Source organism: Sminthopsis crassicaudata, chromosome 1 (assembly GCF_048593235.1).
Source record: "Sminthopsis crassicaudata isolate SCR6 chromosome 1, ASM4859323v1, whole genome shotgun sequence".
Taxonomy (NCBI): Eukaryota; Metazoa; Chordata; class Mammalia; order Dasyuromorphia; family Dasyuridae; genus Sminthopsis; species Sminthopsis crassicaudata.
This window is the reverse complement of record NC_133617.1, coordinates 83,547,668-83,560,304: the sequence shown is the minus strand read 5'-3', so window position 1 is coordinate 83,560,304 and position 12,637 is coordinate 83,547,668. Positions and strand designations below refer to the sequence as shown.

The 12,637-nt window shown below is 41.3% G+C and overlaps 1 protein-coding gene across 12 annotated transcripts in view; it reads left to right on the top strand.

Annotated features, from left to right (window-relative positions):
• The window catches only part of PTP4A3 (protein tyrosine phosphatase 4A3), a 213,327-nt gene extending 201,079 nt beyond the window's left edge, over nt 1-12,248 (top strand). For all 12 annotated transcript variants that reach the window (XM_074264615.1, XM_074264619.1, XM_074264607.1 and 9 more), the window contains 3 exons: nt 3,197-3,327; nt 5,886-5,960; nt 11,224-12,248. In XM_074264615.1, the coding sequence (XP_074120716.1) occupies nt 3,197-3,327; nt 5,886-5,960; nt 11,224-11,341 (324 nt within the window). In that variant the 3' untranslated portion in view covers nt 11,342-12,248. The remainder of the gene's footprint in view (nt 1-3,196; nt 3,328-5,885; nt 5,961-11,223) is intronic.
• The last annotated feature ends 389 nt before the right edge of the window (nt 12,249-12,637 follow it).

The window sequence follows — 12,637 nt, the reverse complement described above, 5'->3', positions numbered from 1 at the left end:
TCTGTCACCAGGAGGCTCCTCACTACTGGAATTTCCTCTCCTCAGTAGATTACGTGGCTGCTTGTTTAAGGGTATGGTAGAGGAGATTTTTTTGGGGGGGGGTCAGGTATAGATTAGACAGAGTGAACTCTGAGGCGCTTTCTTCAGATCAGACTCAGATAACACCATTTCTTAGAAGCCTTCTTGGACAGTCCTGCTCTGTCTGGTGGAGGGGAAAGGGAAGATCTTCCTTGTCATCAGTTTGCCTGGATCTCTCCTTTTCCCCCAATCACATTATAACTCATACAATAGCTTATTTTTCTATATACTTTTCTATTACACTGCCAGTTCTTTGAGTGCAAGGTCTGTCATTTTTTTCTGTGTAATCCCTGTGAGACCTGCTCATAATATTTGTTTAATGTTATTTAAACTAAATTGAGTTGATTAAAATGTCAATGTTAGAAAGAAGGTTTATCTGGCCCAAGGATTTCTGTAACTTTTTTTTTTTTTAATTGGGAATTCCCTGTTCATTAGGTTGAATTATTTCAGTTTTTTGAGGTGATGTAGCCAGGTGGATCTGAGTTAGATTTCAACATGTCATCTTGAAACCCCAGCTAAAACCCTACCCTCTACAGAAAACCTTCCCCAAACTTTCTTAATCCTAATGCCCTTCCTCTATATTTATCCTCTATATAGCTTGCTTTTTAATAATTTTTTTTCATGTTGTCTTTCCTGTTAGATTATAAGCTTTTCTAGGGCAGGGACTCTTTTTACATCCATCCCTAGAACTTAGAATAGTACCTGTTACAAAAAGGTGCTTAATAAATGCTTATTGATTGAGGAAACCAAGCCAGATGAGAATTCCTTAAAGGAATTCCAGGTACTTACCTGGAAAAGATTTAAGAGACATGATGGTTGGGTGTGTGCATATACCCATCATTCCTGGGAGCCAAACAATCTACTTGTATTGTAATCATGATTTCATCACTCACTTATTAACTTAGTGAGTGTCCCTCACTTAACCTCTGTTTTTTTTCTCCCTTTTGTCTCTTTCTCTCTTTTTTTTTATTTGATTATTTTTTTAAAGTTTTTTTTCTGATTATTCATGTACATTAATTTTTTTTAATATACTTTTTTTATGAATCATGTTGGGAGATAAAAATCAGGACAAGGGAAAAATCACAAGAGCTTAAAAAAAAAAACAGAAGAAAAAAAAGTGAACAATAGTATGTATTGATTTATATGCAGTCTCCATAGTTCTCTCTTGGATGCAGATGGCGTTCTTTATCCAAAGTTTGTTGGGATTGCCTTGGATCACTGAACTGCTGAGAAGAACCAAGTCTTTCATGGTTGATCATCACACAGTTTTGCTGTTACTGTGTACAATGTATTCCTGATTCTGCTTTTTTTTTCACTCAGTATCAGTTCTAGATCTTTCTAACATCAGCTTGTTCATCAGTTTTTATAGAACAATAATATCCCATTACTTTCATTTACCATAACTTATCGAGCCAGTCCCCAAATGATGGGCATCTACTCATTTTCCAGTATTTCTTTGCTACCACAAAAAGAGCTGCTACAAACATTTTTTGTACATGGTGGGTCCATTTCCCTCCTTTATGATTTCCTTGGGTTACAGACCAGTAGTTGTCCTCTGTTTCTTGATCTGTAAAGTGAGATTAATGATACTTAGACTACTCTATATCAAAAATTGTCATGAGGGAAATATTTTATAAACTGTCATTTTCTTTAAAAATGTGAATTGTTAGTCTTGGGAGTGTTAAGTTTTAAAGGGCCCTCGTGGGGATGGAGGGATTTGACTGATTCTGATTGGCCCCAGAGGACAGAGAAGGAATGGGGGAAGAAGGAGCTGATTTAAACATGAAAAGAATACTTGATTTGAAGTCACAGGGTTTGAATCCTGATTTGGAATCTTGATTCTGCTCTAGGTTGGGCAAAGTGACAGTCTTTTATACATATATATATATGTGTGTGTGTGTGTGTGTGTGTGTGTACGTACATATATATGTATGTATGTATGTATATATATGTATATATTTTAAATTGAAGCTTTTTATTTTCAAAACATGCAAAGATAATTTTTCACCATTGACCCTTGGAAAACCTTATATTCCAATTTCTCCCCCTTTTCTTCACTCCCTCCCTTAGGTGGCAGGTAATCCAATAAATGTTAAATATAGGTAAAAATACATGTAAATCCAATTGAGGTATATATATAATATATACAATTATCTTGCTACACAAGAAAAATCAGATCAAAAAGGAAAAAAAAAAAAGAAAAGAAAATTCAAACTAATAACAAAAGAAGTGAAAATGTTATGTTGTGATCCACATTCAGTTCCACAGGCCACTCTTGGTGTAGATGGTTCTCATCATAAGATCATTGAAACTGGCCTGAATTGGAAGACATATATATATATATATATATATATATATATATATATATTGTTTGTTTGTTTTTGTTTTTTTATTGTAGCTTTTTATTTACAAAACATATGCAATGGACATTGACACTTGCAAAAACCTTCTGTTCCAAATTGTCCCCCCCTTCCTCCCACCTCCTCCCCTAGATGGTAGGTAGTCCCATACATGTTAAATATGTTAAAATATAGGAAGACCTAATTGTTAATGGATCCCAAGCATTAGCTTTTTCAGTCCTCATATCACTTTTTCTGGCTCGCATCAAGCCTAGAGTTCACCAAAGTCCTCCAATATTTTTTCAGACAAAATTTACCTATTGCTTTCTTCACAATAATTCTGAGTTCAGTACCATAAATATCTTTATTTCACAGTGAACAAAACAGACTTACTGAACTTAAAAGGACTTGCCCATGGTTATTAAGTATGAGAGATGGTATCACATCCAGACCCCCTGATTCTGGACTGGTGTTTGTTTGATAATTTTTTACATTGCCTCTTGTGAATTCCTTCTCTTAGGGTATCTGCGGGTGATAACTCCTTGTTATAGATGCTCTAACTGGGGTGTCCTTCTCAGGTACCAGTTTGAGGAGATGACTGTTCTTTCCCTGAGAACTGTAGATCTGTCTCACTTCTGAGTGTGGATGGTTAGAGAGAAGCTGTCCATTGTAGGCCATGATTTGGGCCCTCAGAGGTTGCTCCCTTTCCCAAATTTGGCCTGTCCAGGTACTCTTAAATTTCTGAATTGTTCTTTCTTGTTTTCTGTCCCTCTACACAGGACTGGCCTTTTGATGATGGAGCTCCCCCTCCTGGCAAGATTGTGGAAGACTGGCTCAACCTGCTGAAAACCAAATTTTTTGAAGACCCTGGCAGTTGTGTTGCTGTCCACTGCGTAGCTGGCCTGGGGCGGTGAGTCTGAAAGGCCCAGGGGATGTAGAGTAGAGGCATGATATTTTAGAAAGCCTCCAGGAGGATGTCTAAGGATCCCCATCCTTGCTGCTCCAAGAGGAGGATTGAGGGGTAGATAGGAGAAAGGAGACTCATGATTGGAGGGGTTGAGATTTAGACACAAGAATGAGGGTTGGCGGACTCTGGCCTGAGTGATGTGGTAGAATCTCCATCATTGGATGCCACCAATAAGAAAAAAATCCTTTGTCATTGAGAATTCTTCATAGCGACTACACTTTTGGTCTGTTGATACAGCCTAGGATTGCTTTAGTATTTTTTGGCTACCACATCACACTGTTGGTTCACACTGAAATTGTGATTAAAACCAGGAATCATAGTGACAGTCTCAGAGCTGGAAGAAACCTCAGAGACCAGTTGGTTTGACCGTTACCTAAACCCAACCAGTCTTCATTTGAAGGCCTTAAGTAAGGTGATCCTTTCTTTCACAAAATGCTTTTTACTAGTGAATGCTATACTGGTGAAAGTGATTTTTCTGCACCCCATCGCAGAGGTGCCAAAATGAGTGATCCATAGTCAGGTTCTTTGTGACCCCATTTGGGGTTTTATTTTGGCAGAGATATTGGAGTAGTTGGCTACTTTCTTTTGTAGTTCATTTTGCAGATGAGGAAACTGAGAAAACAGGGATAAGTGACTGACCCAGGGTAACACAGCTAGTAGGTCCCCGAGGCTGGATTTGAACTTAGGAAAGTGAGTTCTGCTGATTTCAAATCCAGGGCTCTATCCACTGGCAATATGGTGTGGTGAAAGGCATGCTGGGTTTTATATTTAGAGGAGGGAAGTGGTTTCTGATTTCATCATTCTTGCTCACTACTGTGTGATTCTGGGTTAGTCACTTAATCATTCTGGACCTCAATTTTCTCATCTGTAAAATTAAGGGATTAGATGTTGATCTTTTTTAAATTAGATTTTTATCATCTGATGTATTCTCTCTTCCTCCCATTTTAAGGTATCACCTTGATGTGTCTTGTGGTATAATTACTGGAAAGGCTTTAGAGGCAGATGACCTCAGTTTGTGGCCTGAATCTCCTTTTCTTGGCGACAAGCCATTCAATTTCTTTGGATCATCTTTTCTTCATTTATAAATTGAGAGGATTGGATTACTGAATCCCTGAAGTCTCTTCCAACTCTGAGTTTTGGGATCTGATGATATTTTCACCCAACAAAAGACAGAGAAAAGAAATGAATAATTTAAAAACATTCAAATGGCCTCTGTGTGTTGGGTCTTAGGGTTGGGGAGAGTAGGGTAAGAATCCAAAGAGGTATAAAACATAGTTTCTGCCTTCATGGAACTGGTAGTCTGCTGTAGTGGAGGTGAGACATAGACCTAAGAAGAGATGACCATGTTAGGCACTATATGATAGCCTCTTAATGTGATTTTAGACTATATTGAAATATTGTGTCTCAATAACAAAACAAGGATATCCTTGTCCCACATGCTTTCCCTGATCAGACCACTTAAGGAATACTGTGTTTACTTTTGGGTGCCACATTTGGGGAATGTCATTGATAAGCTGTAGCGTGTCTAGTTGCCAGAAAGAATGAAGGATGGGATGCTTAATCTGAAGAAGAGATTTAAGGGATGCAGGATTGCTGTCTTCTGAAGGGCTATGATGTGGGAGAGGGGTTAGATTTGTTCTGCCTTGGCCCTAGATGGCAGAACTAGGACCGATGTGAAGTGGCAGGTTTCAGGTCAACATAAGCAAGAATTTCCTAATAGACATGTCCCAAAGTGGAGTTGGCTGCTTTAGGAGTTAATGAGTTCCCTTTCACTGGAGAGCTTTGAGTGGAGGATAAAGTCCCCTTTGTCAAGGATCTTGTAGAAAGCTTGGACATTTAGGCAATCTCTTCATTTAGAAATTCTCTGATTCTATGAATGATAAAGATGCTTCTGATTGTAGATACTCGGAAGAGGGAGAGATCAGTGTAAACTGGGTGGGCAATTAAGACTCTTCTTCAGTTAAGACTAGAGAATGTGGATTCAGAGCTGCTCCTTTAAGAATCAGAGTCAGATTCATGTGAACAGAAAACAAGGGAGGGGGCAAATCTACTAAAAAATTATATTATTAAAGTTTTCAGGGAAATCTTGGAGAGAGGCAACTGACCTGACTCCCTCTCTTTTATCTGAGAGAAGGAACCACCTTAATGTACACCTACCATTGTCTCCCAACACGTGGCTTTCTAGAGACCATAATAATGTTCGAGTAATTTGAATAACAACACTGCACTCCTTTAGACCTTATTGTTTATAAAATGGTTTTTGTTCACATCATCTCTGTGAGGTAGATAATCTAAGAATTATTATTTTTTTGTGGGTGGAAAAATTGAAGCTCACAGTGGAGGGTCTTACCCTGTGTAAGAGTTTGTTTTGGGAAATAATTGAGGTTTAGCTCTATTATAACATATCAGCTTTTGGTTTGATTGGCTAAGTTGGGAGGGAGACGTTGAAGGAGTCTTCATTGCTTTTGACAATAATTCTCACCCCTTTGTCCATCTCCTAGGGCTCCTGTCCTTGTTGCTCTGGCCTTGATTGAGAGTGGGATGAAATATGAAGATGCCATCCAGTTCATTAGACAGTAAGTGCCCAGAAAGTTAATTTATTTCTTTTTTTTTGGTGGGAGAAGGGCCCTCTTTTCTGCCATAGGAGTCAGGCTCACAAGGCAATGGGGTCATTTCCAACCCACCTTTCCCCTTAGCACCTCTCGATGTGGTCAGTCCTTTGGGGAATAAATATGGAGAAACTTTTATTCCAAGGATGAAGTGTAAAAGATGGAAGCACTGCCAGACCAGAGGAAAGGACTTTTCCCTCCAAATATTTTCAGTCTTTCTACCTTGTTTCACTTTCATAGATTTCTAGTAGGCTACTAGGGCCTTTTTGGTCCATGGACAGTTATCACTTCCTATTTCATCGATTTAAAAACAGTAACTACAATTAAAAAAATGGAGTCCTGAGGCCCAGAAAAATTCTTTGACTTCCAAAAGTCACATAATTTGGACTAGAGGGATAGGTCAAGACCAGGCCATGGCTCCCAGTTTTTGTTTTCATGGTATCACAAAGCACATGATAATCCCTGTTCTCCGTTCTGTAGAAGGATCACAGTGGAAGTAGGAAGGGGAGTGCTGAGATAGAGCTTCAGGATGGGAGTGACAGGAAGAGAAGCCAGGTTAGGAGCCAAGGACATCTATACTCTGAAATCTGGCTCTGAGTGTGACTTTGCTATGTAATCTTGGGCAAATGACTTTCTCCCTGGGCCTTAGCATCTTATTATTGCAAAGGTACATCTCTGCCCCATAGTAATCAGTAACTGTCACTCTTTCATAGCCACACTAATGAACTGTAACCTAGAGAAAATCTCGATGGGAGATGGATGCATTCTTTCTCTCAGGCTCCATCTTTCCAGATTCTTTGTTTCCTAAGGCTATAGTTTGCTTATTTTAGGCTTTGTTAAAAGAACCAGTTATGTTTAGTCTTGAGAAAAGAAGCTTTAGACCATTGACATCTTCAAGCATCCTAAGGACTGGCATATGCAGGAGGGAAAGGGCTAGAACTATTAAGTGGAAATAGCAGAAGATTTAGTTTGAGTATAGAGAAAAAGCTCTTTAAAAAAGCAGTCCAGAAGCCAAATGAGGGTATGAATTGTCTCTTAGTGAGTCTTCTATTGGACACTGTTAGTCTGTGCTTGTTCATTTTCTCTGTCTCTGTATGTGTCTCTGTCTTTCTCTGTCTTCACCTTTCTTTCTGTCTTGTATCATTGTTCTGTATCATCTGTGTCTGCCTCTATATTCATTTGTCTACCTTTCTATCCATCTGTCTCTCTATCTCTCTCTGTCATCTGTCCCTCTGTTATCGGTCTATCTGTTTATCTACCTGCCTGTCTACTCATATTGTCCATCTATGTCTATCGTGGATATACATCATCTATTTCTGTCTGTGTCTACCTAACTTTTCATCTGTTTGTCTTTCTATCCATCTGTCTCTCTATCCATCTATTTTTACCATTTGTCTGTCATCTATCTCTGTTTCTGCCTGTCATCATCTACCTGTGTCTACTTAACTGTTTATCTATGTCTCTACCATCTATCTCTCCTGCGTCTGTCAATCTGTTTATCTACTTGCTAGTCTATTCAATATACATTATCTATTTCTACCTGTGTCTACCTATTTATTCATCTGTCTATCCATCTGTCTCTTCATCTGTCAATCTGTACCATCAAACTCTTATCATCTGTATCTTTATGTTGTCCCTGTCTGTGTCTCTGACTTGTTCTAGAAGTCATTCTTGTTCAGGGATGAGTTGAATCAGGTGACATAAGAGGCCCTGACTCATTCTGTCATGTAGATAGGAAGATTCTGGGGATAATTCATATTCTGCTGCTGTTTTGCCATATGGCATTAGAAATTCCACTTTTTCCTCTCTGGTCCTTAAATTCCTGATCTGGAATAGAGAGCATAATCTCTGCTGTCCTGATCTCACAGACCTTTTGTAAGGATACAATGAGATTGTTTTATTTGAAAAGCTAACCAGGGCTCTGCTGATATGAGGGATTGTGAGTATTTACAGACAGCGTTGCCAAGGCTGGCTTAGGAACGCAGCAACAGTTGCCTTGGGGATCCTTGGGGACCCAGGTGAGCTTTCCCATGAAAACACCTGAGTGAAGACATGGAGTCATAGAATCTTGGAGCTGGAGGGAATCTTGGAGCTCCCTCTACTTCAATCTCCTTTCCTCTTGCAGTGGGAGGCTTTGTTAGAATAGTTTCAATGGTGTGGGGAAGGGAAACGTGAGTGGATCAGCTGAAGAAATATTTCCCCAGAGGATGTGTAGTAGTCTGCCATAGCAGTTTTAACAGACTTGTTCTGTTTGGCTACAGAGGAAAGCCCTAGAAGCATTAGTGGGAGGCAGTTGAGAGGTATTGGGGGTATAGGTTTAGGCTTTCTTAGCAGTTATAGTTAGCCCAAAGTTAGTTATTACTTAAGCACTTATTAGACACTTAACTGCGTGTCATTACCGGGAATTAAAAAAAAAAAAAAAAAGGTATAGGTAATGTGGTCTGCCATGGGAAAGTAGTGACTGTACTCCCCCTGAAGTTCTTGTATTGGGAACCAGGTAACTGCTTATCAGGGATTCAGCAGAGGAGATTCCTATTTGAGCATATTTGGAATTAAATGTCTCCCGAGGCTCCAACCACATTTGTCCCTAATTTTACCCTCTGGGACTTCATAGGATGAGTCTGTTCCTTCTGTCCTGTGCCAGCCCTTCCTAAGATGTCTTTCTCTTTTGCCTATGTGATTTTATAAATGCCTTCTAAATTCTGGGGCTTAGAACTGAATCCAGACTCCAACTGGAGTCTGGTTAGTAAGCACTTGGGGAAAACTATTATTGTTCCCCATGTTCTGGATATAAGTTATTGTCCAGGCCAAGTTCATTTTGCTTCACTGGCTGAAACTAGAGGCTGGAGGAAAGGTAATGGAGAAGGATGGAAAGTGGACTTAAAAATGAAATGAGGAAGCTGGAATAGATGATTTTTATTATTCATTCCCTCTCTAAGCCTATGGTCTAATTAGAGACTGTGGGGAATACTAGAAAAATCTAAAAGAAGTTGCATTCAAATCCCAGCTGATGTGGATTATTTGTGTGATTTTGAACATGTTATTGACTTGTTTGAACTTGTTTGCTGATTTATGGCTGGAGAGAATAAAAATCTTACTTGTGCTTCCTATTGTTGCAGAGAAAGAGATTTGTGAACCCTAAAGAAGTCTCAGTATAAATATAATACTTGGGACCAGGGCTTGATGCAGAAATCCTATGGCCACGGGTTAGAGTTGACGAGATTTTTTTTCCCTTTCCTCTCCCAGGAGAGAACATAGCTTGTAGCCTGATGCCTGAATGTCATTCCCTAAGTACTTTTCAAAGATCCTTCTTCCTAGTGCTAAAAGGACCCCATGAAAAGATCTCCCCCTCTCTCCTCTGATTATGAGGAGCTCCTGGGATTTGGGCTTGGGCAGCTCCGTGGTGTCTTGGCTAGCTCCTGGGATCCTGTGTGCACTCTCCCAGAGGCTGACTTGTTTATGCTACGAGAAGGGTAGGCTGTCTCCCACAGGCCTCATCTGGTTGGGGTAGATGGGAAGAAGACTCAGTCCTGCAGGCGCTGAAGCCCATGGGTCTGAACTCCTAGTCAGCCTGGAGAGATGGCTTTTGCCATACACAAAACATCTGATGGTACAAGAATGAGTGGCCTGGTCCTGGGGGACATTGGGGACAAAGGAGAACATACTGAATGTGGTTAGTCAGTAAAGCCTTCCTTGGGGAAGAGTCCAAGGTTTTGAGAAATGAGCTGGATGTTCTGTAATATCCTGAAAATAGAAAGAACAAAAATCTCTAATCTTGTATTATTTGTACTTACATTATTAGTTTGATATATTTTATTTCAATCTCTTAATTTTAATGGAATAAAAATTTTCATATTAATTATGTAATCACCATATTAATGGAGTTTATCATTTAATCCATTCTGTAACTTTTCTTTTGGTGGAGAAAATTCAGCCTATTCACCTTTGTGATAAAAAATAAATTAGAAAAAAAATTATGCTCCATATATCAAGAAAAGCTTGAGCTGGCCCTTAAAAACACTGAAGAAAATTGAAAAAACAAAGAAAAAATTTAGATAAGTTTGAGAGTTTCTTGGTGCTCAAGAGAGAGGAAGTGACATTCTCAGGAGGGCCCCCAGCCATGGGTGTTTCAGTCCAGGTCTAATGACTTGATTTGTAGTCCAGATATAGACTTTTATCCATACCTACAAATGCATTTAAATTTACAGAAATCTCTATCTAGATGTCCAGACAGTTATGCACATGTGCTAGTTCCTGCCTGCATGTGTATATGTCTATTCCTGTAGAGTTGGGACAGCAGGCGTAAGACACAGAATCCCACAGTTCATGGATTTGACTCCAGGCTCCTTTTCCTTCTAGAGTGATGCTGCTTCATGTACTAGATGAGTGTGTTTCTACATAGTATGTGCATGAATTCTTAGTTGTGTAGGTGGCCCCTCTGCCTGTCGCACTCCTAGCCAGCCTTGAACTGGCTTTGACCATAATCTCAATTATAGGATTTTAGGGCTCTGGAGACACCTTAGGAGGGGAAAAAAAAGGAGTTTTTTCATTTTATGGAAGAAGAAACAGGTCTAGAGAGTTGAAGTGATTAATTCAGTCACACAGCTACTGATTCAGAGTAAGGATTTGGTCCTAGGTTTTTTCCCAAACCCAGCGCTCTTTGCATAGCAGTCCACAGCATTGATGGCCTGTGGTGTCAGGCTGGGCCTCCTTCGGCTCTCTGTACCCCTCACCCAGAGCTTTGTCCATTCCAGAGGCTCCCAGTCTTGCCAGTGACCAGGTGGGTGAGACTAAGAAATCTCCTTCCCAACCAGCCATATTCTTTAGTCTTAGAGCCAGGCTCTTCTTGCTCTTAGATCATAGGATTTATTACTCAAAGGGACCTTAGAGGTAATCTAGTTCAACCCCCTCATTTTACAGAGGAGGAAATGGGCCCAGAGGGAAGAAATACTTTTTCCTCACCCCATTCCTCAAGAATCTCTAAAGCTTTCCGAGGTCCTTGTGCACAGTGATGTGGCTCCCTTCTGGCTTCAGGCCATTGTAGTCTCCTCTTTGATTCCTGCTCCAAGCCTGGCCGAAGCACTTGTGGACTGGTCCAGGGCTCCTCTTCCTCCTGCTTTGTCCTCTCTGTGCTCTCTAGTTCCAGGGGGGAATTAAGTCCATGCCAGCTGGCCAGCCGGGCCTCCAGTCCTCCAGCCTGACCTCCCTCTCTTCTCCCTTTCTCCCCTAGGAAGCGAAGGGGTGCCATCAACAGCAAACAGCTCACGTACCTGGAAAAGTACCGGCCAAAGCAGAGACTCCGATTCAAGGACCCGCACAACCACAAGAATAAATGCTGTATCATGTAACCTCGGCAGCCTCTCGCCCGACACACACATTCGCCTGACCTACACCGACTCCTCTGTCTCTGTCTCTGTCTCGTCTCTAGCTCATACACTCTCTCACACACACAGCCTGTCCCTCACATGCAGGCTTGGATGGGTCAGTGGCTGATGAAGATTTGGACAGAAGGGACACTGACAGATGTTTGTTCCTCTCCAAGGGAAGCATTCTCTCCTTTCCTCTCCTCCTTTTTCTGTCTTTTCTCCTTATCTTTGTTTCTGTCTCCTTTGGCCTCTTCCATATCTTCTCTATAATTTCTTCCCTTTTTTCTCCCTCTGTGTGTGTCACTGTCTCTCCCCCCGCCCCTCTCTCTCTTATTTTTTCTCTCATTCTCTCTCTCCTGTGTCCTTCCTCTTTCCCTTCTCTCTTTTCCCTTCACCCTTCCAAACTTGTTTTCCTTCTTTCTTCTCTTCTTTCCTCTTCTCCAGTATTCTGATCTCTGACTCTTTCTCTGTTTCGTATCTCTCTCTCAATTTCTGCCTTTTTCCTCCCTCTGTCTCTCTCACTCCTTCCTCTGAACCCATTGCTGCAACCATGGAGCAGGAAACCCATCCTGCTTCCCGCAGCCCCAGCCCATCTATCTCTCCCCTCTCTGCCTGAGGGACTCAGCCCAGTCTGGCAACCTGCTTTTGGGGGGTATGCTCTTGTTTTCTTTTGGTTTGGTTGATTTTTTTAAAGTTCACTTTTCACCACTCCTCCACTCTCTCCCATCCAACCCTCCATCCTACCCCCACCTCAGTCTTTTGTTGTCATCATCTTTTAAATTATTGGACTTTTTGAGGCAAACCATTGTTCCAGAAGCTGAAATGCAATAAAAGCCTAACCTGTGGCTGGGCTCTCTCTGCAGGAGGGTGAGGAAGCCCAGGCAGTGCCAACCTGACCTGGTCTTGGCTCCCAGGTTGCATCCCCCATCCTCATCCCCCAGACCCTAGGATTGGGAAACCCACTCAGGAGATGGGCACAGAGCTGTCCCTGCCTTCCCACTCAGCCATCCTCCCTTGCTGGGGATAGGAGTGAGTCCCTCCATTGGGTGGGCTTGGAAGTCACCACCTTCTCCCCTCCTCCCCCCACTTTCCCCGAGTATCTCCTGGAGTGTTAGCAAGCCAATGTCTCCCTAAGCACAAGAGGGTCCAGTCATTGGCAGCACCTTGTGGTTGGGCCTGGGAATTGCATCTTCTGAAGAACAAGATAAAGGATCATGGATGGTGAGCTGGAAGATCTCGAAGCTGGTCTAGTGCAAGCCCCTCATTTTACAAGGGAGC